At 44.8% G+C, this 27,986-nt stretch overlaps 1 protein-coding gene across 3 annotated transcripts; it reads left to right on the forward strand.

Annotated features, from left to right (window-relative positions):
* The first annotated feature begins 1,632 nt into the window (after positions 1 to 1,632).
* LOC147436483 (putative E3 ubiquitin-protein ligase XBAT34) lies at positions 1,633 to 26,547 on the forward strand. Of its 3 annotated transcripts, none has more exons than XM_086489359.1 (11): positions 1,633 to 1,791; positions 2,501 to 2,608; positions 2,893 to 3,007; positions 3,109 to 3,189; positions 3,271 to 3,359; positions 3,459 to 3,550; positions 3,658 to 3,736; positions 25,039 to 25,095; positions 25,172 to 25,274; positions 25,359 to 25,444; positions 25,525 to 26,547. In XM_086489359.1, exons 2-11 carry the CDS (start codon positions 2,507 to 2,509, stop codon positions 26,239 to 26,241), a joined length of 1,521 nt encoding a protein of 506 aa, XP_086345485.1. In that variant the 5' UTR covers positions 1,633 to 1,791; positions 2,501 to 2,506; the 3' UTR covers positions 26,242 to 26,547. The 3 variants fall into 3 exon arrangements, with proteins under 3 accessions (XP_086345485.1, XP_086345487.1, XP_086345486.1); XM_086489361.1 differs by having other exon boundaries at positions 25,531 to 26,547; XM_086489360.1 differs by having other exon boundaries at positions 1,637 to 1,791; positions 2,470 to 2,608.
* Positions 26,548 to 27,986: the final 1,439 nt, after the last annotated feature.

Consider the following 27,986-nt stretch of genomic DNA (forward strand, 5'->3'; position numbering starts at 1 on the left):
TTGAGTGAAGCTCTAACAATAGGCAATGTTCAAGCCGCATCCCAACAATACAATGAAAAATATATTAGTTAACACATCAGATTACTATAACACCTGGCTACTTTTAACAATGCTTGTGGGGAAGGGATTACCCATGGAAGTGCTCTACAAGAATGGACTCAATAGCTAATGTGGAAATGTGAGATTATAACATGGAACTAAAGCATCAAGGAAGGAGCTAAATGGGAGAAAAATGTTGAAATCAATATTGCTCATTGCTTATGCAGCAACCTCTTGAACATGGCTATATAAGCCTCATTTCTCTCATAATATATAGAGAGTTTTGTGCCCATTGTTTGCTTTATTTTCTTGACTCTAATCTCTCTAGAAGATCCTACTTTATCAACATGGTATCAACGCCCTAGGTATTTAGAGAGATCATCATGAAAGTTCATTGCTAGTTCCATTTATAATCACTCACTATTGTCATTCTTAATATGGCTTTGTCGCTTATCACATGAGGTCTCATATTGCCTCATCACTTCCATCGTTGCTTAGTATTATTGTGCACGCTACTGATCATGGCTCATGCAAGCCACTCAAGCTCGCAAGCTGTAGTTTGTCTTCTCTCTCCAATAATGCAACTCGCACACATTGCATTGTGCTAGCTTCTCCAATTGGCCTTGCTCTCTCTCTCTCTCTCTCTCTCTCTCACACACACACACACACACACACACGCACACACACACGCACACACACACACACACACACACACACACACACACAACCTTTATTGGCTTATGGTCAAGCTTGTTTATTATTATCGACATCATCACCAATGTCACGTTTTGTTCCTTTGCACGTTCTCACAATTCATCCATGCTATTGTTTTTTAAGTTATGGAAGCTTAATATTAAATGTAATTGACTTTTAAAACTACTCTCAATGATAATATATTTGTGTGAGCATTTTTGCTTCTAGTCCCTTATCAATTAGCCAAATTCGCTAATTGAAGGAGTTCTTAACCCACATGTATATACATGCTTTTGAAGCTTTGAGTTCTCGTTCTTGAGGGAGGGAACAATCTGACATAAGCAAGTAAGTCAAGAAAGCAAGCGAGCTTGTGTGTGCAAATGCAAGAGTTACAAGTCTCAAAGATTGCCAAAAGCTACAAGATTTGGTGCTAGAGAAGCACCATGGAGCATAATATTTGATAAGATGTGAAAAAATTAGTCGAAGATTAGCATGCCCACCTCCCTTCCCAACAAAAGAGAAGAAATGAACTTCTTGCAAATGGGATAATGTCAACATGCAAGTTAATTAAGGCAAACATACTCTCCTTTGTCATTATCAATGGTTCTCTTGGTGACACACACTACCCTAAGATCTACATTATGCTTGCTAGGCCTAATACCAAGCTTTTCTTAAAGGCAGTGCCAAAAGGAAAAGTTTGCAATAGTGAAAGGGCTAGCTAGCTATGGGGAGGAGCTCTAACATTGGATACAAGCCATTTATCATTGTCATCATCATACATACACATGCAGGTAGGCAATGCATAGGCGCAAATTCATCCAGAGAAAAGGATGGCAGTTGAGAAAGGGAGCTGACCTCACACGAATAGCAAAGGAAGATTTCTTCCTTTGTACTGCTCCCCCCCCCCCCCCCCCCCCCCAAACCCACCCCCCCGGGGGCCTGCTCGAGCCTCCACTGGATCGCCTTCTGCTGCCTTTGCTCTCCTGCTAAGCCAGCTTGTCTGTCGAAGGCGCTTCACCAGCCATTGCTTGATGAATTGCTGCGCAACGGTGTCGCCTGGTTCGATCTCTCTCTCTCTCTCTCCCTCTCTCCCCTTACACTGGCAATCAAACATGTAATATGCGTGCGTGCGTGTGTGTGTGTGTGTGTGAGAGAGAGAGAGAGAGAGAGAGAGAGAGAGAGAGAGAGAGAGAACCTATGGACAGCTACTGTATAGCAGGAAATAATCTCTCTCTCTCTCTCTCTCTCTCTCTCTCTCTCTCTCTCTCTCTCTCTCTGGTATAGTTTCCTACGACGTTAAAATTCTCTTCTTCTTCTCTCTCTCTCTCTCTCTCTCTCACTCACACACACACACACACACACACACAGCTACTGTATAGTAAGAAATAATCTCTCTCTCTCTCTCTCTCTCTCTCTCTCTCTCTCACACACACACACACACACACACACACACACACACACACACAAGGAACGATTCTCTCTCATTTTCTCTCATCACACACAAAGGAGTATCCTTTAGTTCAAATTCCCTTGTATCTTATTTAGTGTGCTTGATACATGCGCGCACTGTGACATTGGAGTCTAAAATCAGCTGTTAAACAGAGAAAACATCACTCTACTCACTTTTTTCCTCTCTAATTTTTTGTAGAGATTCTGGTGAAGTTGTCACATATGTGATCTGTGCAGAGCATCAGCTTTCTGCTATACTTGCTAATTAGATTGCCTTTTCTGATCTAGAGACTAGAGATGTTCTGCAACTGTTTTGTAGATCGACATGGGTGCAAATCACTCTAAGGAAGAACTGCTTTATCAAGAAGTTCAAAATGGAAACCATGATGCTGTCAAGGCACTGCACCGAGAGGGAGCTTCACTCGAGGTAGTATGCAGAGATGGAGAGAGAGAGAGAGAGTGTGTGCGCGTGCTGAAAAGATTGTGGTTTTGAGGGATACTGTGAATGTACATGGGATAATTGTTACTGGTTGGTTTAACTTCTGAAAGCTTGCCTTTTCAATTAAAATAGAAGTCTTGTGGCGTTTCTGGTTACCAGTAAGACATCAGTAAATCAGTGATGAGCCTTCATTATTTCAAGCATGAGGATGGAATAGTTACTGTCAGCTTATAGGATCCATCTTTTATCCCATTTATTGTATTTTTATGCAGTGGGTGGACAAGGAAGGAAGGACTCCACTCATTTTGGCGTGCACACGAGGCGAGCTCCTTGATATGGCCATCACTCTCTTGAATCTGGGTGCCAACATAAATGTATATAGATCAGGTATACTATGTCTCCAAGTAGGGTAATGAGCCATACACAGTCTGTATTTCAATTCTCTAGTAGAGTGTGTTAAGATGTACATCTCTGTTATCATAATGCAGGGGCTTATGGAGGTTTTCCATTGCATCATGCTGCAAAGAGGGGCCTTGACAAGACTGCCACTCTTCTCCTATCTCGTGGTGGTAAGGATTACTAAATTGCCAGTAGTTATTGCTTGTGGCCTTTTATCAAAAAGAAAAATCCTGTCTTTTGATCTTGTACAGCCAATCCTCTGGCTGTAAATGACGATGGGCACACTCCACTTGATTTGGCAAGAAACAGAGGCCAAGTTACAGTGGTGCGATTATTAGAGGTAAGTGCATTGTGGGAAGCAAGGTATTGATATTGTCAGGTCGTGGTGTTTTTTGGACCAATTTTTTGTTTGGTTTATACTAAGCATCTAGAAGTACAGGAACGGCTGTGCCTATTCAGTGGAACATTGCGGGAGCTGTCTGGTTTTAGCTTTCTAGAGTCCTTTGCGCCAAAGTTGGTCACCAAAAAAGTGTAAGAAGTAGAGCTTCTGAAATTACTGCGTTTGGTTAGCGTTGTTCTAAATGCTGTCCCAGCAAACCTTTATTCAGGACTTCTTACACGTCTTTTGATGCTTTTAGGTGGGCAGTGGTGCTACCAACAAAATTATTATCAAGGGGAACAGCAGTGTATGAACTTGCCATTTACGAAGCCCCCAAGGTAAGTGCTGGGGAGACTGGGTTAGGTTGTAATGTAATGTACCTTATTGCCATGCTTGATCTGGTCAGGAGTGAAGTTCGCATAATGATGGTTTAGCAAGGTTTATGGTTGATGCTTTGAAGGACTACTTCCCTTGTTGGCTGTACTGGTCGTTAGTAAACTTCGGAAGGGTAGACTATAGGATGCTACACTGCCTCAAAATTCAGCCAACACAAGCTGAAAGTGAATGTTTTACACAGCTGAAAAGGATTAACTTTGCCTGACGAATATCCCTCTTATAAAGACACAAGAGGGGCCACAAGTGTGCCATGTTCTTGATGGTGAGGAGCCTATGTAGGTATTTTCTTATCAAAATCAGCAAACAGCTGAAGACTATAGGAAATCTCTCTCCTTTGCAGTCACCCACACTTGGGTCCAGAATTCTCAGCAGGGTCTCTCCTCTGCACTCAGAAACAATGGTTTAAGCCACTCATGGAACATCGCAGAGTATTTCCTCTGCCATGAAGCTGCTTCAAAAACATAGTAAATTTTTTACACAAAGCTCAAGCCTCTGGGGACAAGCATGAGATGGCAGAGCATTGAAGGAGAGATGGGTTTTCTTCCAAGGGCTGTGAATTTTCTTATGCGAGCTCAGTTTAGTGCTTTTTGTTCGCTCCTTGGTGGGAGAATACTCTTTTGAGACTGCTTCTTTATGCCAAGGTCCTTATGTCCCGATTTTCTGCAGTAGATCAGAATCAGAGCAACAAACTGCTTTTTTAGTGCTCCGTAGTGATTAGGAGTGATGTCTGTCAAGCCAAGGCTGAACCTGGTGATTTGAAAGGAACAAGAAGTGGCTGATGTCAGCTTTTGGCGTAGATTCTTGGTAGCTGTTTCCTCGGGCAGCTTCTACCACTCTCACTCACAGCTTGCTTCCTTTAATATATTACACATACCTTAATAATAATTGAACATTTTGTACAGCTGGTTTGGGGTGCCTATCTTCATAAGCTTCTGGAAGTCCCTCTCTCCTTTATAGATGGCCAGGGCACATTTTCTCTCTTTGGGAGGTTTTTTACCCTTGCCTTTTTGTCAAATTTTTTCAGTTGGCCTTGTGGCCCGGTTTGTACGAGTTTGTCACAGGAGGAGACCCTCGGGATCAGCCGTAGGATATGTTTTTTCATGTGGATGATAGCACATGCTGGATTGCCTATAGGCACTTGGTTAGTAGTCAGTGGTCATGATCTGACTTGTTAGAGATGTACTCTGGAGCCTGAGTCCTTGAGGCATTGTTTTTGGGTTTGCCCATATGCACAGCTGGTGTGGATGGCAATTTGTTGTTTGTTGATTAGAGTGGGCATCCATGATGGGTTTGTGAGGTGGGGGGGAGTTCCATGGCTTTTGCAATTTCTGGGGTCACATACCTTTTTTCAGGGCTTGCTGACAGATCCGGTCTTCCTACTTACTCCCTTGGGATATAGACCATGCACTCTACATATATAGATCCGGTCTTCTTGCTTACTCCCTTAGGATATAGACCATGCACTTTACAGATGTCCCAGATGCAGGTCACGAGTTGGATTTCTGCCAGTGAGACACAATTTTCACCACGATATGCAACATTACGCTTTGGACCATGTGGAAAGCTCAGTGTGCACACATTTTGGGCTCTTAGTCTTTCCCTATGTCCACCATTTTGACAACGATTTGAGCAGAGGCATTGCATACTCTTCGTAGTCACTGGGATTCTTTAGTCAGCTCCTGCAGGGCAGCGGAGCAATGTTGATGCGTCTTGCTTCACACATGGACAAGATTGTCAGTTCTTTTCAGTAGGGACCATGGCCACATCACGTGGCATTATGCATCCCTACAACGGTTCCTTGTACATTCATCGTACAGACCACCTTGATGTTTACATAGCCTACACATTGTTAGCCCATTTTTGTACTTCCTCTGGGTGATAGGCCATTGAACGTCTCTACAGTTCTCCTATGTACACTGAATACAGCGCCTTTCTCGCCACACACGAGAGAGAGAGAGAGAGAGAGAGAGAGAGAGAGAGAGAGAGAGAGAGAGAGAGAGAGAGAGAGAGAGAGAGAGAGAGAGAATGAAATGAAATGAAATGTTATATTAACGTCTTCAAAAGGCCAGAGTGACCTATGAGACCAAACTGATACAAAAGTGGTGAATCTGTTACAATGTCTAGGTACCTTAGTACTAAAGTACTAAGTGTGAAAGTGTGAAAATAAATGTGAAAAACTAAATACAAAGTATTAGATAAACTTCTTAGGAGCATTCTGGGTGTCTAGCTAGAATGCTTCTAATCCTTTGTTGTAGTCTCCTCCGGTGAAGTGTGCTTCTGCATCTCGGTCGTGGTCGTCTCGATTTCCTAAGCTCAATCGCCCTGTCAATGAGGGTGCCTTTGGTATGAATGTGGGTACTCCTTTGTGCTCGCTGCTGGCCTCTTGCTTCTCCTTCCATTCCTGCTTCTCTCGATCCGAAGAAATATGTGATCTGCCTCTGAGGCTGTAGTGCTCTTTGTCTTCTCATTAAATTATCCCTGTGCCGATGTAGTTCCAGTAGTAGGTACAGGCTTAAGCATCTTTGATCTTGGTATTGCATGACTCTATCTAGAGGTCCAAAGCCCTCTTTAAATAGGCAATGGAAACGCCCACGTATCTCATAGTATACGGTGCAATGGCATATGTAGTGTAGTTCTATCTCCGGCTCCATTCCGCATAACTTGCAAATTTTGCTCTCAGGTGGGATTCCCCTAAATCTGCCAAATTCAATTTCCAGCTGGTGTGAGGATGTACGAATCTGACCAATAGCACATCTCAAACCATGAGACGGGTGGTATCCATGTAGCTCGAGCGAATCACAAAACCATCTTCAGATAGCTGTAGGAAGTTTTCTTTGTAGTCGGCCATCTTCGTGGGTCTACCCATGTCCTCTTAGTGTCCAAATGTATAAGATCCTGGCGGATGGTTTTATTAATCTCCGTCCGTGTGATTGCCAGTGATGGAGCCTCAAGAAGTATTGGAAGGGGGGTAATCTTTCCATACTGAACGCGTGTCTCTAAAACCACGAGGACAGTTGCGCATACCATGTATCTCCTTTCATTGCTAAGTGTCGAGAGGATTCGAGGGCCAATCTAGTATATCGGCAATTATTTGTATCCCACAAACCATGTATAAAGGACACTGATCTGGTAAGAGCTTCAATTTCTATCGGAGGGGCAACTAGTTCCGCTCGGGTAATCGCATGTGGTACGGAGGCCTTGGCTCTAATCATTTGGGAAATCATAGATACCAAAGGTCTCTCCATTGACTTCCAATTATCCTGATCCACAGATGGTCCCCAAATCTGGACCCCATAAAGCATAGCCGAAGCCACCACAGTATCAAAGAGCCAAAGTTTTGTTCGTGGTTCCTGAAACTGCACTTGTGAACACATCCTCTCCAACCCTCCCAAGGCCGCAGAGGCTCTGGACAATCTAGCATCCGCTGCTTTCTTAAGAGTGAACTTCGGTCCTGTAAATACCACACCAAGGTATGTGTATGCATCTGTGTACTCTACTGTATCCTGGCATATGCAAATGTAGGTGCCGATCTGCTAACCCACTGCGGTGTGGTGTTAAACACCATAACTTTGGTTTTACCCAAATTTACCGACAGTTCGCTGTCCTCCGCGAATTTATGTAATGCATCTAACTGCCTCTACATTCCATCTGGTGATTCTGCTATGAGTACAATATCATCTGCATACAATAACAAAGGGATCCATGACCCTGCAAGTTGAGCACCTCTGTCACCCTCTCTATCAATGTAATCTGATACCTCATCTATATACATACCAAATAAAGTAGGGGACAGTGGGCATCCCTGCTTTACTCCAACGGTGGAATGAACAATGTCGGTATCCCCTTCTGGAGCACGTACATAACCAGTTACTGACCCGTATAAGGCCATGATCCCCCAGATAATCTCTTTGGGGACCCCTAACTCTTGCATTCTGCGCATCAATCTGGCCCTTGGTACTGTATCAAAAGCTTTCCGAAAATCCACAAAGCAACAATACATCCTTTTCCCGCTTGCTCTTCCTTCCTCAATAATGGCTCTGAGCGTAAGAATATGATCTAAAGTGGAATAACCCCTCCTGAATCCAGCTTGTCCTATTGCCCTTATGCCCTCATTCTCTGCCCATCTACTCAATTTTTGTTCCAGAATGGATGCGTACAGTTGGGTCAGTGTGTAACCCACCGTAATGGTACGGTAGTTCCCGGGTATCATAGGATCCCCTGACTTGAAAATAGGCACGATAGTAGATAATTTCCAAGATTCAGGTAATCCTTCACACATGACCCGATTAAACAGACGAGCAAGGACTTCTAAAAGTAGATCCCTTGCATGGATCAGATGTTCTGCTACTAAACCCTCATGATCATATGCTCTTCTTGTCTTCATCTTGTCAATGGATTTTTTCACCATTTCCGTAGTAAAGAAAGTACTAGTAGCAGGGCATGGCTCTAGCGGATTTGGTAATGGAGGCTGTCCAGATACCATATATAATGAGGTTACATATTGACCCCAAATCTCCGGAGAAGTAATTGCTGGAGGCGATGAGTGCTCGTGAAATAAACGCTAGGCCTCATGTGAGTCCTGACTCAAGAAGAGCTGATATAAATCCTTCTCCAGTTTGGCTAAAAATGCCCTTTTCTTGCGACGTACTATACGCCGAAGAGCAATCCGAGACTGCTTATATGTGATGATCCCAAGTGTAAGCTCTTTCTGGACCTGGGTTCTCGTCTCTCTGCATTCCTCGTCGTACCAACTGTTTTGAGGCATGTTCCAAGATCCTCTCTTCTGATCAGGCTGAGTATGTGGGTATGCCTCTTGTGTTTCTCCATGTAGTATCTCTGTTAGTTGAGAAGTAATCTCCTCTACAGTATATATTGGCTCGGCTGCCCACATCCTATTATAGATCTTTTCCACATAGACTGAATCAGTCTCTGGCGTGAAAGTATATCTTGTGTGTCTTCTTTCTTTGTACTTGAGAGGCATTGTATTGGAAGGAGATTGATAAGGTCAAGAGAGCATGATCCACTGCAATCCCAACCGGTCTGGGTCCCACCTTAAAGTCCTCGATAATAGAAATAAAGCTTGGTGAAGTCATGACATAATCCATTGTACTGGCCCCATGCCTGTGCGGGAAGCATGTGAATCCCCCAGATAAAGGGAAATTCTCTAGACCATTAAGTATGGCCAAACCATGTGTAGTTGCCATCTCCATGAGATGTCTCCCCTATTTAGTGTGTTCTTTATCCTGTGAGTTTCTAGTAAGCCCCTCCTGTGATAAATCCACTTCTCTGAGCATTTCCTCAGAATTATCATAAAATACTGTTGTAGAGTTGGCCGTTTTGGCATTAAAGTCTCCTAAGAGAACGATGTCTCCATCTCTAGAGAACCCATATGTCATTATTCAATATGGAGAAAGGGGACTGTCCTTTAGGTGAGGAGTAGACTGATGTACTTGGAGGGAAGTAGCATATAGCGATATATAGAAATCTACCCGTCTCGGCTCTCATTCTCACCCACATATACCTTGCTTGTTCATCTTTCCTGATAATCTGTAGTAGTGGTTTCAGCTCCTCTTTAAATAAGACTGCTACTACTCCTGTACCCTGGCTACCTCGTAGAGATCTCTTGTCTGGTCGACCAGCTGTTTCCCATAAATACCCCTTCACATGTGGCATAAGCTGTCCCGGTATCTGGTGTGTCTCTGAGTAGAAAACTATGTCTCTGTCCCTAAAGTTGTCTTCAAAGGCACCTACATCTAGCCTATATGATCCATTACAATTCCACGCCGCTGTTTGGAGCGTCGCCCCATAGGTCTCGCACCGTCATGATGAGCGCTTTTCCACAGAGAGAGAGAAGTGAAATGTTATATTAACGTCTTGAAAAGGCCAGAATGACCTATGAGACCAAACTGATACAAAAGTGGTGAATCTGTTACAATGTCTGGGTACCTTAGTACTAAAGTACCAAGTGTGAAAGTGTGAAAATAAATGTGAAAAAAACTAAGTACGAAGTATTAAATAAACTTCTTAGGAGCATTTTGGGAGAGAGAGAGAGAGAGAGAGAGAGAGAGAGAGAGAGAGAGAGAGAGAGAGAGAGTTGCTAAATGGACTATTTTCTTATTTTTTTTCGGTAATTTCTATCTATTGAAATTAGGATATTTAATTGTGTTTACTTGAACCGTAAGGTTAGGAATTGTAGATCTACTAGAATTATTAAAAGCCATCAGGAACTGACGTGTCATACGATAGGTGATTAAGCATTGCGAAGGGGTTGTATCGTTAGTTCGGTAGGAGAGGCCGGGAAACGGATATTCTTGATGTGTCACGTGTGGGGTGACGGGAGCATTGGAAAGGGAATATTCCATTGGTATGCTAGGAACTAGAAAAAAGAATACGCGTAAAGATGCAAGCACAAGAATAAAGATGGGTTCTCAGAAGTTTTTTTAAAAGTGGAATATTTTTAAGCGTTTTATGGGAAGTTCTTACTCAATTCGAGTCTTTTCGGTGCCAATTCGAGCTTAGAAATTTGAGTTTTTGCTGAAATTTCAGAAATTCAGAAATTAATTTCAGCAGATCAAGCGAGTTTAATCTCGTTTGCATTTGGGGGTTTTGCTTAATTTTGATAATTCACGCAAAATTGGCCATGGCAATGCATTAATAGGCTATTTCTGACGCAATTTGTGACACATTGAACTCGGGGGTTTTGCGTTTTGAAGCGAAATTGTTGCAATTTCTTATCTTGGAATGAGAAATTGATGCTGAATTTTCAGGACTGTTTCTGAAATTGATGTATTGACACTGCGGAATTGCCAAATTGATGACATTTTGGGTCTTTTGGCACATGTATGATCAGCTGAGGTGCTGAATTTGTGTCATTACAGGTTAATTTCAGCATTTGCTACTTGTATTTGGGTGTTTCATTGGTCTCTCGTGGTAACACATGGTCTCCAACAGTGATAGTAGCAATCTGTTGCACATCAAAAAGTTGGAAAGGCGCCCATAACTCTGCTATATGGAAGATTCAGTGTTACAATGTTCTCTTACAGAAGAGGCAGGCGAGGCCAATTAAGGAAAAAAGGGATAAAACCAGCAGGTATGGATGATGAAGAGTGGGAAGAGACGGATGAGCTTGCACGCTCCACGATTATGCTTTTTGTGTCGGATTCTCTTTGGATGCATGGAAATGTGAAAAAGGCATGATTTGTTTGCTCAACAAAGTGTTGCTAGCAAAGTATATTGGTTGAAAAGGCTCATGGACCTTCATATGGAGGAAGGCACTTTGATGTCGGTGCATTTTGAATGAGTTCAATTCAATTTTCAGCCAACTGACAAATTTGCAATTCAACATCATGATGAAGCTACGTTTTTGCTATGCACATTGCTTGAGAAAGAGTTTGATTAGCACGGGTCAGCTAGATGAAGCGGGCTATCATACTAGTTTTGGTGATCGCAAATGGAAGATATGTAAGGGGTCAAGGATTGTAGCAAAAGGGTCTAAATCTAACACCTTATATCCTTTGTATGTATCTAGTTCATGTAATCATGTGGTGACCATAACCGAACAGCCAAGTGTTTCCTTGTGGCATGGCCGGTTAGGACACATGAAAGGAATGTTAACTCTATCTGTCACCAGCGTGTGACTACTATCTATCCTTTTTGTTGATTTCTTTCTTATTATCTATTTACTTTCACTTTTTGGAAACACCCCTCGGGAAATCTAACTGCCCTGCATTGCATAGCTAGTGTGGAACTGTCCAGAGGGAGTCCTTGCCTGAGGGCAAGAGAGCACTAAGGTTGGACAAGGACTATGGTTAGCCAAGTGGGGTCATTGACTAGCCAAAGTGGAATCCTTTGCTACAGAGGCTACATTTCAGTTCTGGATGTGGCCGTAGTGTACAAAGAGGGTCGGATGACCTAGACAGATACAATGGCAGTATCTCCTAAAATTTAGGGAACTGCTATTTTGGGACCTGAAAAGGTGTTGACGTCATTACCTCCGGAATGACAAGGGGAACATTTTCTTACTCTGCCGTGAAGTCAACTGGGCAACCGGTTGGGATATTTTTAGACGGCAACCCCGAAACGGGAAAATGCTTGTAAATGTGCCAAGTGGCACCTTCTGGTGCACTTGCCTCATGCAACAAGAAGTGGCGCTGAATTTGAAGGAGAGAGAGCCTCATTTTCAGATTTTGTCACAGGTTAAGAGCTATGGAGTGCTTGCTTTCCCTCTTATGCACAGTGCGGTGCCAGGAGTGATTCCCTGCACGCTACGCACTGCCCTCTCTCTCCCCTTTGGCAGTATGTTATGCCCCTCTAGTGGGCTTTTCATTTGACCAATGTACAGTTGTGTGGGTTCATGCGCGATTGCCGAGGCAAGAGCCTCTTGCACAGGTACTGGATTAGCTAGCGGCTAATCCCCCCGCAGGTACAGGTGAATTCGAAGAGGTTTCACGCCAGAAATCTCGTCCAATTCAAAGGGCAAGTAGCCCTACAGGTGCGGGAGCTCGAGGACTTGCTAAGGATGCGACCGGCACGCGAAACGGAGCCCGAAACAGTGAATTACAGCCTGCTGTGTATTTTTGCAGGTTTAGGGTTTTGGCCCTAAACGGACCCTAATACCCCCAGGAGGTTCGGGGACGCAAGGGGACCGCTGTACAGGTGATCTGGTGCATTTTTAGGGCTGAAAACAGAGAATTCAGCGTGCTGCAGATTCTCGCCAGGTTTTGCAAAGTGCCTGTATGCGTCGGGAAAGTCATTTAATGCGTGGGAATACTGACCGTGAAAGGTTCTAGTACAGTTATGTTGCCGAAATCGGGTTGGAACAGTGGAAATTCAGCCGAGTTTGTGCGGGGCAGCTTGTAGGGAACCACAGCGTTTATTCCCTCTTTTGAACAATAAAGAAATACCGAAAGGGGCGCCTAAGTTAGGGGCCAATCTGGTGTCTGTCTACTCATACAGGTGCAATCTAGCAGCCTGTATCCCTCTCCCCTTTGTTGTGTCTTGAAAGTACAGGTAAAATAGACGACTAATAATGGGTGAAAGCTAAATCAAGGTTTAAAGTAAAGTCTACCGCCCTTTTTGGATTGAACAGGCCGGTTTCATGGTTCCATCGACGGGATTAAATCACTTTTTCCCATAGAAGTGAGCCTTGGTCAGTTTTGGGCTTGAAGACACAGGGGATCATAGACCAGACACAGGGAATTGCAATTATGGTTGACAGACCAGATGATGTGACTGAAGAGGTTTCCTCTTCACAGGGTCAACAGACACATGAAGTGGGTGAGTCGTCAAGACCACCACAGACAGATGACGATATATTCAGGACCCAGTTGGCTACTGCTGTGGCTATGTTCACACAAGTAATGTAGAACCCGAGGTTTTTAGCCTTTCTGCAACCTCTTGTTCCGTCTCAGCAAGTTGGGTCACTGGATCATATTCAAAAGCCTGTTAAGGCTCGAGCACAGGTGATTCATACCGCACAGTCAATGGAAACACCTGTACACTTGACGGAGAACATGCAGTCTCCACAACCTATGCCTAAGGTGCAAGAACAGGTGGTTGAGATGCCAGTCTTTCAAGCTGTACCAGTTCAGCCCGCCACCTTTCAGCAGCCTATAGCTGGTTCTAATGGGCAGGGAAGCAACCTACAAGCTATGCAACAGGTCTTCCCACCACCTTCAGTACACCCTGGCTATTTTGGAGGTGGATCCGTATTCCAGAACAAGCCTGGTCATGCACCTGGAAATCAGTTTTATACGCCAGGAACAGTGTTTGGGGGTGCTCAAACGATGATGCCTAACCCCATGTACAGTGTCATGGGTATGCAACCAGGGTTTCAGAGTACTCAGGGCCAATTTGGGATGCCACAGGCAAATTTTGGTATGGCTGGAATTACAAATCAGCAGCCAAATATGGCATTTCCAGGTCAAGTTAATAGCGGCCAAGGAACACAGATGAACCCTAATAGTGTTCCCATGTTTTAGTCACTTCCATATGACAATTTAACGCCGCTGGAGAGGCCAACTCCGTATAAAGAAGGTGGCAAAGGTGTGTCTTTCACAACCTTTACAGGGTTTGATGACAGGAAGAAGGCTCTCTCATTCCTCCAGCAGTTTGACAAGGCCTATGCAGGGGGAAACTTTACAGAGGCTTCAAAGGTCCGCAAGGCAGCCACTTTCTTGACAGGGAATGCGGGACAATGGTGGACAACTCTATTGCTTAAGGGCAAGCTCCGTCCACATGGATTTACTTCAAGCAGATTTTTGCAGCAGCCTGGTTATCTCATGACTTTGAAGCAGATGCCATGACAGAATGGCACCAGCTAAATGCTGCCACTTGCAGAAATCTGGATGATTACAATGCACAAAGACAAAAGTCACTACTTTGACGCAGCTCATCGAGGTAGCAAACACTGGCAATGGTTTGCTCAAGGGAGAAGATTGTGAATTTAACACTGGCGTCAAGGCAGGATCAGGCAAGAAAAATTCAGCCAAGAAGCACGTTCCCAATGAGGCTCCTAAAGGGACTCAGGAGTCAGCCAACGCAGGGAAAGACAAAGCTACGGCTGAATCAGAAAAAGGACCAGCAAAGAAATGGAAAAGACGTTTTCCTCGCAAGTCAGAAGAGCAAAAGAAGGTCCTGAGGACAGAAAACAAATGCTTTATATGTGAGCAGCCTGGCCACATTGCTTACAACTGTCCTACAAAGAAAAGGCCAGCTGATTCTGAAGACAAGGAGGACAAGAAAGGAAAGAAGCCCATGGCTGGTCTAGTGCCAGATATGGTGGGCGACAAGCCAAATTCAGATGCAAGTGAGCTTTGCAGAGCATGGGGAAAGGTCAGGGATCAAACAGTGCTTATCTTCTTTGATCCAGGTGCCAAAGCCAACTTTATTTCCCCAGAATTGGCTTCAAAGTTGGGAATCAGACCTGAAGAGATGGGGTATACAGCAGAGGCAGGTTGGGCATGTCCTGGCCATACAGAGGCTGTGACACCCATCATTGGAAAGTTGCGTCTACATATCCAGTCCTATGTAGATGCTGAAGAATTTTACATCATGCCACTGGACGGATGTGATGTGTTGTTAGGTATTCCTTGGTTGTTTCGTGTACAGGGAATCATGGATGCCTACAACAAAAAGATCACTGTACAGAGCAGGGGAAAGACTCACATTCTGGATGTAAAGCTTAAAGGGGAGTCTATTCCCACTGTATCAGCTTTTGCTATTACTTCTGTAATGAAAAAGCATCTTTCTGCGTACTTGGTTTTTGCACGTGAAGTGTCAGATTGTGATGAATCAAATTTCAGCTGTGTCAATTTCAGTATGCAAATGATGAAGATTTTGCAAGGGTCTTCGAGCAACTAATGGATGGACAACGTCATGAACACTATCTTCTTAAAGACGGGTTCATGATGATGCATGGCAGATTGTGTGTCACAAAGCCATTGCGACGCAAAGTTATGGAAGAGAGTCATGTCCCACCGTATGCAGGGCATCGTGGTATTGATGCTACAATTAAAGCGGTTGAGACATTCTTCTACTGGCCTACATTGAGAAGAGATGTGGATGCCTTTGTGCGAGAATGCCTAATATGCCAAAAGGTCAAGTTTGACAGGCAAAAGGCACCAGGGTTATTGCAACCACTACCTATTCCAGATAAACCATGGGAAAGTATTGCTATGGATTTTATCTTTGATCTTCCGAGAACGCAGACAGGAAACGATGGTATTTGGACCATTATTTGTAGATTCAGCAAACAGGCTCATTTTATTCATGTTAGGAAGAAGATAAAGCCAGATCAGATGGCACGCTTGTTTATGAGCAATATTTTCAAGTATCATGGCATGCCACAGTCGATTGTTAGCGACCGTGATCCACGCATGACAAGTTTGTTCTGGAAAGGCTTGTTTGAGAATATGGGCACCACGCTCAAATTCTCTACGTCATTTCATCCTCAAACAGATGGGCAGTCAGAAGAGGCAAATTCTACTGTCCTAGATCTGCTGAAGTGCTATGTGTGAGAGCATAAAGGAAAGTGGGAGCAGTATTTGCCATTGGTGGAGTATGCATACAATAATACAGTGCATTCATCAACTGGCAAGGTACCCTTTGAGATAGTTGAAGGTGGCAAGAAAGTTCCTCCCATACTGCATACAAAGGACAAGATATTTGAAGCAGATAAGTATGTTCAGGACATGGATGAAATGTACAAGAAGGTCAAAGTGGCCTTAGAAAGGACTCAGGCAAAGCAAAAGAAAGCAGCTGATCGTCACCGTCGTGAAGTGGTATATTCACTTGGTGATTGGGTGCTTTTACGCTTTGAAAAGGCAAGGTTAAAGAAGATGAAGGGCAAGGAAAGACTGCTTCCAAAGCTCAGCATGCGTTACTATGGGCCTTTTCAAGTGTGCGACATAATCAGTGATGTTGCATATAGGCTGAAATTGCCTGACAATTGGAAGATTCACAATGCGTTTCATGTGAGTCTTCTCAGACCCTATGTGGGTGATGTGCCAGAAGATATGCCAGCTGAAGATCAGCCGGAAGTCGAGGAACTTGACGAGATCTTGGTCCTTGAACAGATTTTGGCACACAAAGAAAGGAAAGTGAAAGGCAAGGTTGCTAGGTGTTACTTGATAAAGTTCAGAAACTATCCACCAATGGATGCTAAGTGGATGGAAGAAGGTGAACTTGCAGAGTCACCAACTGTGTTATCACTTTACCTTGAAGCCTTCGATTTGCAACCTACCTTGATCCCTTGAGTTTCAGAGCTACATGGATTGTTAGTGTGACAATGGCTTCTGAAACAAATGATGTACATGGTATTTAAAGTAAGCTCAAATCAAATACTTGTTACATGAATGTTAGAGCTGTACAGATTGTCAGTTTGGCAATTGCTCTTATGGAATGTCCAAAAGTTGGTTAGTGCTATAGAAGTGAGTATTTCTTGTCAGTTTGTCAAGGATACAGTGATTGCTTCTATTGAAGAGTACATGTGTAACTGCATTCTTAAACTGTCGGTTTGGGTATGCTCGAAAGTGTTACGGGATCCAACGTGTACTATAAGACAGTGGCAAAATGTGCAGCTACCATTTTGTCATTGGAAAGTTAGTGACTCAAAGCAATGGCACAGTGCGAAGCTACCACTATGTCATTGGGACAGGGTTCACACGCAGGCAATACATGAGTCAACGAGGTGTTGAATACACCAGGGTTGACAATGAGCATGTATGTGTTGTATATATGGTCGACAGGTGTTGAATACATCAGTGTTGACAGTAAGCATGTACGACATAGATGCAAACGAGGACGTTTGAGATTTCAAGAGGGGGGTATGTCACCAGCGTGTGACTACTATCTATCCTTTTTGTTGATTTCTTTCTTATTATCTATTTACTTTCACTTTTTGGAAACACCCCTCGGGAAATCTAACTGCCCTGCATTGCATAGCTAGTGTGGAACTGTCCAGAGGGAGTCCAGGCTTGAGGGCAAGAGACCACTAAGGTTGGACAAGGACTATGGTTAGCCAAGTGGGGTCATTGACTAGCCAAAGTGGAATCCTTTGCTACAGAGGCTACATTTCAGTTCTGGATGTGGCCGCAGTGTACAAAGAGGGTCGGATGACCTAGACAGATACAATGGTAGTATCTCCTAAAATTTAGGGAACTGCTATTTTGGGACCTGAAAAGGTGTTGACGTCATTACCTCCGGAATGACAAGGGGAACATTTTCTTACTCTGTCGTGAAGTCAACTGGGCAACCAGTTGGGATATTTTTAGACGGCAACCCTGAAACGGGAAAATGCTTGTAAATGTGCCAAGTGGCACCTTCTGGTGCACTTGCCTCATGCAACAAGAAGTGGCGCTGAATTTGAAGGAGAGAGAGCCTCATTTTCAGATTTTGTCACAGGTTAAGAGCTATGGAGTGCTTGCTTTCCCTCTTATGCACAGTGCGGTGCCAGGAGTGATGCCCTGCACGCTACGCACTGCCCTCTCCCTCCCCTTTGGCAGTATGTTATGCCCCTCTAGTGGGCTTTTCATTTGACCAATGTACAGTTGTGTGGGTTCATGCGCGATTGCCGAGGCAAGAGCCTCTTGCACAGGTACTGGATTAGCTAGCGGCTAATCCCCCCGCAGGTACAGGTGAATTCGGAGAGGTTTCACGCCAGAAATCTCGTCCGATTCAAAGGGCATGTAGCCCTACAGGTGCGGGAGCTCGAGGACTTGCTAAGGATGCGACCGGCACGCGAAACGGAGCCCGAAACAGTGAATTACAGCCTGCTGTGTATTTTTGCAGGTTTAGGGTTTTGGCCCTAAACGGACCCTAATACCCCCAGGAGGTTCGGGGACGCAAGGGGACCACTGTACAGGTGATCTGGCGCATTTTCAGGGCTGAAAACAGAGAATTCAGTGTGCTGCAGATTCTCTCCAGGTTTTGCAAAGTGCCCGTATGCGTCGGGAAAGTCATTTAATGCGTGGGAATACTGACCGTGAAGGGTTCTAGTACAGTTATGTTGCCGAAATCGGGTTGGAACAGTGGAAATTCAGCCGAGTTTGTGCGGGGCAGCTTGTAGGGAACCACAGCGTTTATTCCCTCTTTTGAACAATAAAGAAATACCGAAAGGGGCGCCTAAGTTAGGGGCCAATCTGGTGTCCGTCTACTCATACAGGTGCAATCTAGCAGCCTGTATTCCTCTCCCCTTTGTTGTGTCTTGAAAGTACAGGTAAAATAGACGACTAATAATGGGTGAAAGCTAAATCAAGGTTTAAAGTAAAGTCTACCGTCCTTTTTGGATTGAACAGGCCGGTTTCACTATCTCATTTAGGTTATGCGCTGTGTTTGAGGTTTTTAATTTTTCTCATTGTGAACATTGTGAAACATGCTCAAACACCGCACAAGAAGTCTATGTCTTTGAAGTCATCACCTTTAGATTTGGTACATTCTGATGTATGTGAAATGTCAGAGCTATCTTTAGGTGGTAGCAAGTATTTTGTCACTTTTATTGATGATGCATTACGTAAAGTGTGGGTATATGCAACCCGTTTGAAAAGTGATGTCTTGGCATTGTTCAAAAAGTTTCTTGCATATGCTGAAAATCAGACTGGCAAGACACTTAAATGAATGCTTAGCTTTGACAATGGTGGTAAGTACACATCAAATGCATTTAATGCCTTATGTGACTCCAAGGGAATTAAGAGATTGTTGACTGCTCCTCATAACCCTTCCCAAAATGGTGTTGCTGAGCACTTGAATCGTACTATTCAAGAGAAAGTGCGAAGTATGCTGTCACATGCTGCATTACCCTATGGTTTTTGGGCAGAAGCTGTGCAAACAACTATTCACCTTATTAATCGCTCACCAAATAGGGATTTGGATGGAAAAGTACCCGAGGAAGTGTGGTCCGGCAAGCCACTTCTATATTCGCATTTGAGAGTGTTTGGTTGCGAAGCTTATGTGCACGTGCAACGAGAAGATCACAACAAACTTGAACCGAAGTCATGTAAATGTATTTTCCTAGGATATGCTGAAGATGGTGAAATGGGGTATAGGTTGTGGGATCCCGAAAAGGGACAGGTTATTGGCAACAATGATGTAATCTTCCGTGAGGATCACATGCACAAACAATCTACTCCTGTCAAAAAACGGTTGTTTTCAGGGAAGATATACCGGTAGGACAATCGAGAATGCCCGTTGAACAGTAGCCTGTTAGAGGATGACCCAAATGGAGGAAATAAAGTTGCCATTGATGCACCACATGTTTAGTCACGAGCCCTCCCTCATGGGCCTCATCTTCCCTCCTCCACAGGTTCCTCATGCCCTAAAAAAACACTGCCCTTGTCTCCTCTCGTTCATGCTCTTCAAGTTCTCCTTTTTTCTCTTTTACTTACCTTGCTAAAAGAAAACCTTCCCCTTTTATTTATAGCCCCCCCCCCCCCCCCCCCCCCCCCCCCCCCCCCCCACCCCCTACCCTTAAAGCAACGACGGCGCCGTCGTTGCTAGGGGCCGTGGGTATAAACCCTTGCTGACATGGCATGGCGACTCTGGAGTAGCTCCAAACCTCGCAAAAGAAGAGCCGAAAAGGGGCCCCATATGCCGCTGAGGGTTTTACGCTTCATGGGCGACTTCTTGCGAGCCTCTCACAGCCCAGCGCAAGCTCTTCTTCTTCTTCATTCGCCTCTGTTCACTACCGCCATGCCATTTTTCCCTTATTTTTCCTCCCCTTCACACTTTCATTAGCCATTGGGCGGCCTCCCTTGGGCGGCCATTGACCTTATGGCTCATGGGCGGGTGGCCCTCAAAGGACACCACGTTGGGCATACAAATGCCACATTTGGCACGCACATCGACCAAAACATGTTCATTCTCAGCAGCCCTTGATTGACAATATCATCGTGAACTTCTCGCAACCAATGTGCTCCAAGAGACACCCTTTTAAACTGAAAGCTCATTGGACTGATCTGCAAACGCTGAGGCTGAAAATCGAAATGTTGGCTGATCTGCTGTGTTCGAGGCTGAATCCAAAAACACCAGGACTGATCTTGGGCTGAAACTGAAAACGCCAGGCTGCTGGGGTACTGTTGAGAGAGAGACCACTTGCCGGGTGCAACACTTGGTGCACCACCTTCTGCTGCCTTCTCTGCCTCTACTGAGTGCCCAATGGGTTTCTTTTATAGCTCTTTAGCAATTTGCCCTACCTACTTTTCCAACAAAAGTCACTTATTAATAAATAAGTGAAAAAAGGGTTCTATGCTCTGGAAAATACTCATGATGGAATAATTGTTTTGTGCAAGAGAGGGTATGCAAGTGCGACTGGCTTGGACATACACGTCCTGCTAGTGGCTCACAAAGGTGCCAGGCTCAGTCCTAAGCTAAGACTCATGCTAGACTATGGCAGAAGCATGTCCACGTGGCGTAAGTGAAGTGCGCACGTGACATCCCCCCTTGTTAAAAGTGAGGCACAATTGCTGAACTTTTATATGTACTTTTGATGCTGACTGATGAATTCTTCTGATGTTGTGGATGCATCACCAATGAAAATTCCTCCAAAGGGGTGGATACTACGGATGAAGGTACTGCTCGTCTATGTCGAAGATGACGATGTCGACAACGGATACTGCTGGTCTATTTCGAAGACGATGATGTTGACGACGAGGTCATGCGGGTTTTATGTCGAAGACGGTGAAGTCGACGACAAGGTCATGCGGGTTTTATGTCGAGGATGGGGAGGTCTACGATGGGATCATGCTGGTCATGCTGTGAATACTTGAGGTGCTTAGGGTGCTTGAGATGCTTGAGGTACCATGTCGACAACGACGACGATGTGACGATGACGACGACCGTCACAGACACGACGATGTCGCCGTGACGACGACGACGCGAGGCTAGGGCTGAAATCTGAAAACGCTAGGGCTGAAATCTGCTATCGCTAAGAATCTGTTGAAATCTGGACTATGTCGATGACGACGTGTCGACGACAACTGCTGCGTGCGGGCACTAAGGGTGAAAACTGAAAACGCTGGCTGATCTGGAAGGCTGAAAACTGGTGCTGATGTAAGGGCTGAAAATACGGTATTGTGTCGTGACGACGACAGTGATGACAAGGCTGAAAAACGCTGAGGTTGAAAACTGAATTTTTTGCGAGGGATGGAGGATCTGTTACCGGGAATGGAATTGGGGATGCGATGAGGCTAAAGGGATGGTACTGTTGCAAAAACGCTGATGGCTGAAATCTGCTCCAAAACGTTGATGCTGCTGCTTGGGGTACTGCTATGTGGGGTACTGCTGCCTGAGAGGCTCTGCTGCTTCTGCTCCTTTGCATCTACTGAGTGCCCAATGGGTTTCTTTTATAGTTTCTTTAGCAATTTGCCCTACCTACTTTTCCAACATAAATCACTTATTAATAAATAAGTGAAAATGTGTACTTTGGAAAAAAAGGGTTCTATGCTCTGGAAAATGCTCATGATGGAATAACTATTCTGTGCAAGAGAGGGTATGCAACTATGACCGGCCTGGGCATGCACGTCTTGCTAGAGGCTCACGAAGTGCCAAGCTCAGTCCTAAGCTAGGCTATGATTGATGCTAGACCATGCAGAAGCATGTCCACGTGGCGCAAGTGAAGTGCGTACGTGACATCCCCCCCTGTTAAAAGTGAGGCACAGCTGTCGAACTTCTATTTGTACTTTTGATGCTGAATGATGAATGCTTCTAATGTTGTGGATGCATCACCAATGATAATTCCTCCAAAACCGGTGACTGCGGATTCTGCTGGTACTGTGGGTTCTGTGATAACTGTTGGAGATGAAAACACCTATCATAAGGGTTACTAACCAACAAATTTCAGCGATCGCCGCCATAGATAAGCCAGCCTAAGCTTCGTCTCAGATATTGACGCCAGTCTGGGCTTCTTTCTAGATACCGAGTCTACTTTGGCCGGTCTTTGCTGACACCCAACCAATATCTGTGGTAAAAACATTCCCGGTGCTGATAGACTGAGGTTTGGTTCTGGAGTTTTGTCCAAAGGGTCAATGACGAGGAAAATGGATGCAGCTAGATGCCAAGAACATAATGCCTAATGCACGGATCGGGAAAAGAGATCAAGGTGATACTCTGTCCATGTCCGCAAAAGAGGCAAGTAGATCTTGGTACTCAAGATCTGGGTCCTCGTGTATCCGATGTCAATCTTCCTTCAAAGGCATGGCAATGAAGATGGGATATGATAAGTCCATGGTCGGGACTCAAAGAGTCTTTCAGGAAAAAAAAACTGGGAGAGGTTCCTTGGGTTCTTTGGTTAAACTTGGGTTCTTGTTGGTTCTTGGTTCTTCTGGGGTTCTTCTTTAGGTTCTTTCCTTGAGTTCGCGAAGCCGAAGCACGTGTAGAGCTTTGATACCAATGTGAGGTACAGCGGAAGTGAATAAGGATTTAGCTTGGATCTAGTACTCCGCACAAACACAAGGGACACTTCGTTTGAAAGAACTGAACTGAACCGAACTGAAAGAGAGAGATATGAAATGAAATGTTATATTAACGTCTCCAAAAGGCCAGAATGACCTATGAGACCGAACTGATACAAAAGTGGTGAATCTGTTACAATGTCCGGGTACCAACCCTCAAGGCCCCCTTGCTTTGTTGCCAGAGCAAGTACTTTCTTATTCTTGCACAATGCTGATACAATGACCAAATGTTGAGATTCTAATCCTAATGGATATTGACACTACTGATGCTGGGTATTGGGTACTGCAGTATTGGAGGGGTATTGAGGTACTGAGGTTCTATGTTGATGACGATGATGTCGATTACGAGGTGCTGATGGTCTATGTCGAAGATGATGATGTCGATACGGGTATTGTTGGTCTATGTCGAAGAAGACGATGTCGACGACGGGGTATTGCTGGTCTATGTCGAAGACGATGATGTCGACGACGGGGTATTGATGGGGTCTATGTCGACGACGGGGTATTGATGGGGTCTATGTCGACGATGATGATGTCGACGACGACTATGGTGACTGCGATGGCGATGACGATGTCGGTGGCAACGATGATGTAGATGACAACGAGGAAGGGATGAGAATGAAAAACGCTAGAGATGCTGCTGGCTGAAAACTGAAATCTGATCTGCTGTGGGAAATTGGGACTATGTCAACGACGACGACGGTAGTGACGACGACTAGCAAAACGCTAGGTGCTGAAATTTGAAAACGCTGGTTGTTCTGACGGTATGGTGAGGATCTGCTAGCGGAAGGGTGTGATCTGCGAGGCAAAGGGGCTAATCTGCAAACGTTGAGGCTGTAAACCAAAACGCTGGCTGATCTGTTGTGCTTGAGGCTGAATCCAAAAACACTAGGACTAATCTTGGGCTGAAACTGAAAACGCTAGTCTGCTGGGGTACTGCTGAGAGAGAGACCACCTGCCGGGTGCAACACTTCGTGCACCACCTTTTGCTGCCTCCTCTGCCTCTACTGAGTGCCCAATGGGGTTCTTTTACAGTTCTTTAGCAATTTGCCCTACCTACTTTTCCAACAAAAGTCACTTATTAATAAATAAGTGAAAAATGTGTAATTTGGAAATAAGGGTTCTATGCTCTGGAAAATGCTCATGATGGAATAATTGTTCTGTGCAAGAGAGGGTATGCAAGTTCGACCGGCCTGGACACGCACATCTTTGCTAGAGGCTCACAAAGGTGCCAGGCCCAATCCTAAGCTAAGACTCATGCTACACTATGGCAGAAGCATGTCCACGTGGCCAAGTGAAGTGTGCATGTGACACGTTTGAAACACGGAACGGGGATTTGGAACCGGAAATTGGGATGGGAATGAGGAACGGAGACCTGAAAATGGCCATTCCTTGTAGCTATGATCTATGGGCTTCAACGAGCAGCAAAACAATGGAATCTGCAAATACTCTAAGAACCAATCTTTCTCCTTGTGTTAAGGGCTGCGTTTTCTACGTACAAAACTCTTCCAAAATCTCGCATTAACACCCTCAAAAGTGGCTCCAAAAGTGTGCTCTGACCTAAATTTGGAACTGAAGGAAAACGATCAGAATGAACTCCTAAACTGTGGACAAACTTTTAAACACCCAAAACTTCCTTCAAACAAAAGTTATTGCGAAAAATTTGAAAGTAAGTCCTATCACACCAGACTTTGATAGTATATTTGGCAAGCTTCAGGATGGAGAGACAATCTTTGCTTTTGGCATCAGGTTGTGAGTTACACATCCTTTGAGAGTGAAGGTTTTGACAGTGGCATAGTCCTCCTTTGCAAGCCAGAAGATTTGAAAACAAGTCCTATTGCACCAGATGTTGATAGTATATTTGGCAGGCTTCAGGATGGAGAGACAATCTTTGCTTTTCACATTAGGTTGTGAGTTACACAGCGTTTGAGAGTGACAGTGGCATAGTCCCCCCTTTGCAAGCCATAGGTGCACAAAAGCAACACTCTAGGCAGTTCAGTCTTTCTTCTTCTGCCTCAACTCCAATCAAATGTGGATACATTTGAGGGTACATGCATGTTTTTTTGAAAGGTTGACTATGAGTCATGACATGCCCATAAGGTACGTGGGTTACTTCAACCTGTGAATATTCTAGTGATCTAGCCCTCATTGTACATACTTTTTCTCATTGGGAGAGTCTCCCTATGTTTCTAATGTAGCCCTCTCTCGTAGAGGTGGTTTGTAGCCTTCGGGCAGTTATTATCAACTAATGGAAGGATCTCTTTTCTTGCAAAAATAATTAAATCTTTATTGTTTTACAGGTAAGCCTATGGAATGGGGTTCACTCGTCGTCAACTCATCCTGCTGGGCTGTGCAATGTTAGTATCGCTTTTGCAAATTTACTATGTCAAGTAGAGTATGTGGGAGGTTCTAATTGAGGTCTCTTTTTGACAGGTGGCACAACCTCGAACAAAAATATCACTTGCCAATGTTGACATAGAGGAACCCAACTTTACTCTCGTAGATCCTGTTCTGTATGTGACAGATAGAGCTCATAGTAAGTCATCCTCAATCGCTTAGTTATGTTTTCAAGTGAAATCTCTTAGAGAGGTATGACTCACTGTAGAGTGTGTTGTCACAGAAACGAAGTATAAGTTTTATGCTGAAAAAAGAGGGGATAAGGCTCAATCAGAGAAATTGTATAAGGCTTGCAAGGGACTCTCTTTGGTAAGCAGTGAGTGCTTGGCTTACCTGCTGTGAATGTAAAATTTGCCTCTGCTTGAACAGAACTGAGAAAAACTTTTCAGGAGCAGAATGGAGCTGCATGTGGAATTCCTTTGAGTTCAAATAGAGCAGACGATCATGCTGCGGGCCACCAACAGGGGAACTTGTCTCAAATTCATCCTGTGAGCTTACAGCCGTCTCCAAGCAAGCAACCGGTGTTGCAGTCTGTGTCAGCTCCATCCTCAGTCTGCTTACAGTCTGTATCAACCAGTTATAATAATCCAGTTGTTGAACCCATACCTGAGGAATTGGCATTAGCAATGGCTCTTGATGAATCCATTCGCACGGCAGCAGAAGAGGGAGTCCCGCTCTCACCAACAACTTCTCATGGATATGACACAAGTCAATGGGATGGATGGGATGGTCCAGATGAAAGCTATAAGGGCTGGGGAGCTGCTAATCCAGAGAAGCACCTGGAAAGGCCAAGTAAGGTGGGGTATAGTGGGTGGATGGCAGAGCGTAGTCCCTCGGACAACTGGGCAGCAACTAGCGTTGAGCAGCCAATTGCAGCCCCTCCATCAGCTCCCCCTTTGTCAGAGGTAGCATGTTGTATCACTACGGATGACAGCGGTGGAGGAATTTGTGTTGTTTGTTGGGATGCCCGTGCTGAAGGAGCTTGCATTCCTTGCGGGCACTTAGCTGGCTGCATGAAATGTTTGAATGAAGTCAAATTGAAGAACTGGAATTGTCCCGTCTGCCGAGGACCCATTGAGCAAGTCATCAAAGTTTATGCAGTTTGAGTAACTTATGGCATCTAGCTTGTTTGTAAAGAAAATTTTTGGGTTGACTAGCTGACCCACAGTGATGGTAGTTGAGGATGTACATAAAGAGGAAATGTGAAGAGGCAAGGCTCATGTGAGTCTCCTTTGTACAGAATTTTGAGACATTGCATATCAACTCACTGATGATAGCAGTGTTGTGAAGCGGAGTTGGCATTTTGGAGACACAGAGTAGGTATAACTCATACCCAGGATGTAGTATTGCTTAGTGTTATTATGTAAGCTTCTTAACCAAAGTGATCAAATGGGCTTGATTTTACGTGTCGAGACGAAGACCCCAATTTTTAAGAGGTGGTCTAATTCTGGATTGATGAAGTTTATGTGTGTTTTATACTCCCGTTGGGGCTACACTTTCAGACAAAAATTTGTAGTGGTGAATCCCAATCGATATTGCCAGAGAAGGTGAACTTTCAAGGCTCCTTTTCTCAGTTTCGTGGAATATATACAGGTGCCTCCAAGAAACAAGAGATTATGGATGGTCTTTCACTGTTCTTATTATTTTTCAAATAATGCCTGTAAAAGTTTGAGATACTAAAGCAAGGGAGATGGTGAAGGTGATGCTTGCCGGTATCTTCAAAGGTAAGGAAGATATACAACCTACAAGGTGCGACTGCCCTGTCCACCCAAGACTCTGCTAGGAGAGGGGCAGAATTGTCCTTTCCATTGTTTTATAGGGGTAATTCTGAGCTTGCAAATAGAACTCTATGGATTTGCTTCCTGAAACTCACTCAAGGCCAAGCCATTTCACCATTATGCGCGTGTTTGTGGAGTGGACCAAGTAGGTTTGTATGGAACAAGTCTGTATGTCAATGATGGATGGGGTAGGGAATGGTGTTGGAGTGGAATTTCCCCGTAATGCAACGACCTCTGGCGACCGCCGGGAGCCGAGAGCCGGGAGCCATGGGAAGTTGCATTGCAGGGGAAAGGCCACTCCAGGGCCATTCCCTCCCTTCAAGCGTCGGGGGGCCAGCAGGTGTCATCTGAATGCAAGGACAGTCGGTACAGATTCCACATTCCGGGAGCTGAGGTGGCAGGTTGCGAGCATCTCGGGCTGCAGTTTTTCCGCCAGCAGCTGTGTCAGCAGTTGATCGTGCTTTCCCTGTGCTGACATGCCTGCTCCTCATTGGATGCATGGGAATAGGTTCCGGGTTCTGACCTGGCAATCATCTGACCGTTGCAGCTGATATTCCGGCCAGTAACGGTAAGCAGGTTGACGGCCATGATCTCTTGCCCCGCGATCGCCGACCTTGACGGTGTAAGGAGAATCCCTGTGACCAAAGGGCAATCGGCGGAGCCGGAAGTCCTGTGGGAGCAGGATTGCAAGGACCATCGGACCATTCCCGGCCATCAACGGTTGTGGGAAGGAGGGCCGTTGGTTCAGAAGGTCAAACGCAGGCAAGCGATCAATTCCGTGTGCTGATGTGTCAGATTTCCATGCATTTGCGGTTCTGCATGCTGAGCTGGAGGCAGGCGATTGACATTCAGACTGTTTGTGATCCCTGAAATTTCGCTGTCCAGCATTGGGCGGTTGCAGGGTTACATTCCGGCCAGTACAGCTGAGTGGATGGCCAAGGTCTGCAGCCCTCCGACCCACGACCTTGACGGTATCATACAAACCCTCAGAATTACAAAAAATTTATCCGTGTTCTGTTGAATTAGTAGAGCAGTTCCATTTCAATGACCAAAGACCTCCCCCTGTGGGCCCT

This window comes from Adiantum capillus-veneris, chromosome 18, assembly GCF_014529385.1.
Source record: "Adiantum capillus-veneris isolate H3 chromosome 18, ASM1452938v2, whole genome shotgun sequence".
Taxonomy (NCBI): Eukaryota; Viridiplantae; Streptophyta; class Polypodiopsida; order Polypodiales; family Pteridaceae; genus Adiantum; species Adiantum capillus-veneris.

Excerpts from the sequence above, each read along its gene's own strand:
- LOC147436483 (XM_086489359.1), top strand. The coding sequence starts at position 2,507 with ATGGGTGCAAATCACTCTAAGGAAGAACTGCTTTATCAAGAAGTTCAA. Across the intron at positions 3,008-3,108 it reads CATAAATGTATATAGATCAG|GGGCTTATGGAGGTTTTCCA; the intron begins GTATACTATGTC and ends ATCATAATGCAG. Across the intron at positions 25,275-25,358 it reads TGTGACAGATAGAGCTCATA|AAACGAAGTATAAGTTTTAT; the intron begins GTAAGTCATCCT and ends GTGTTGTCACAG.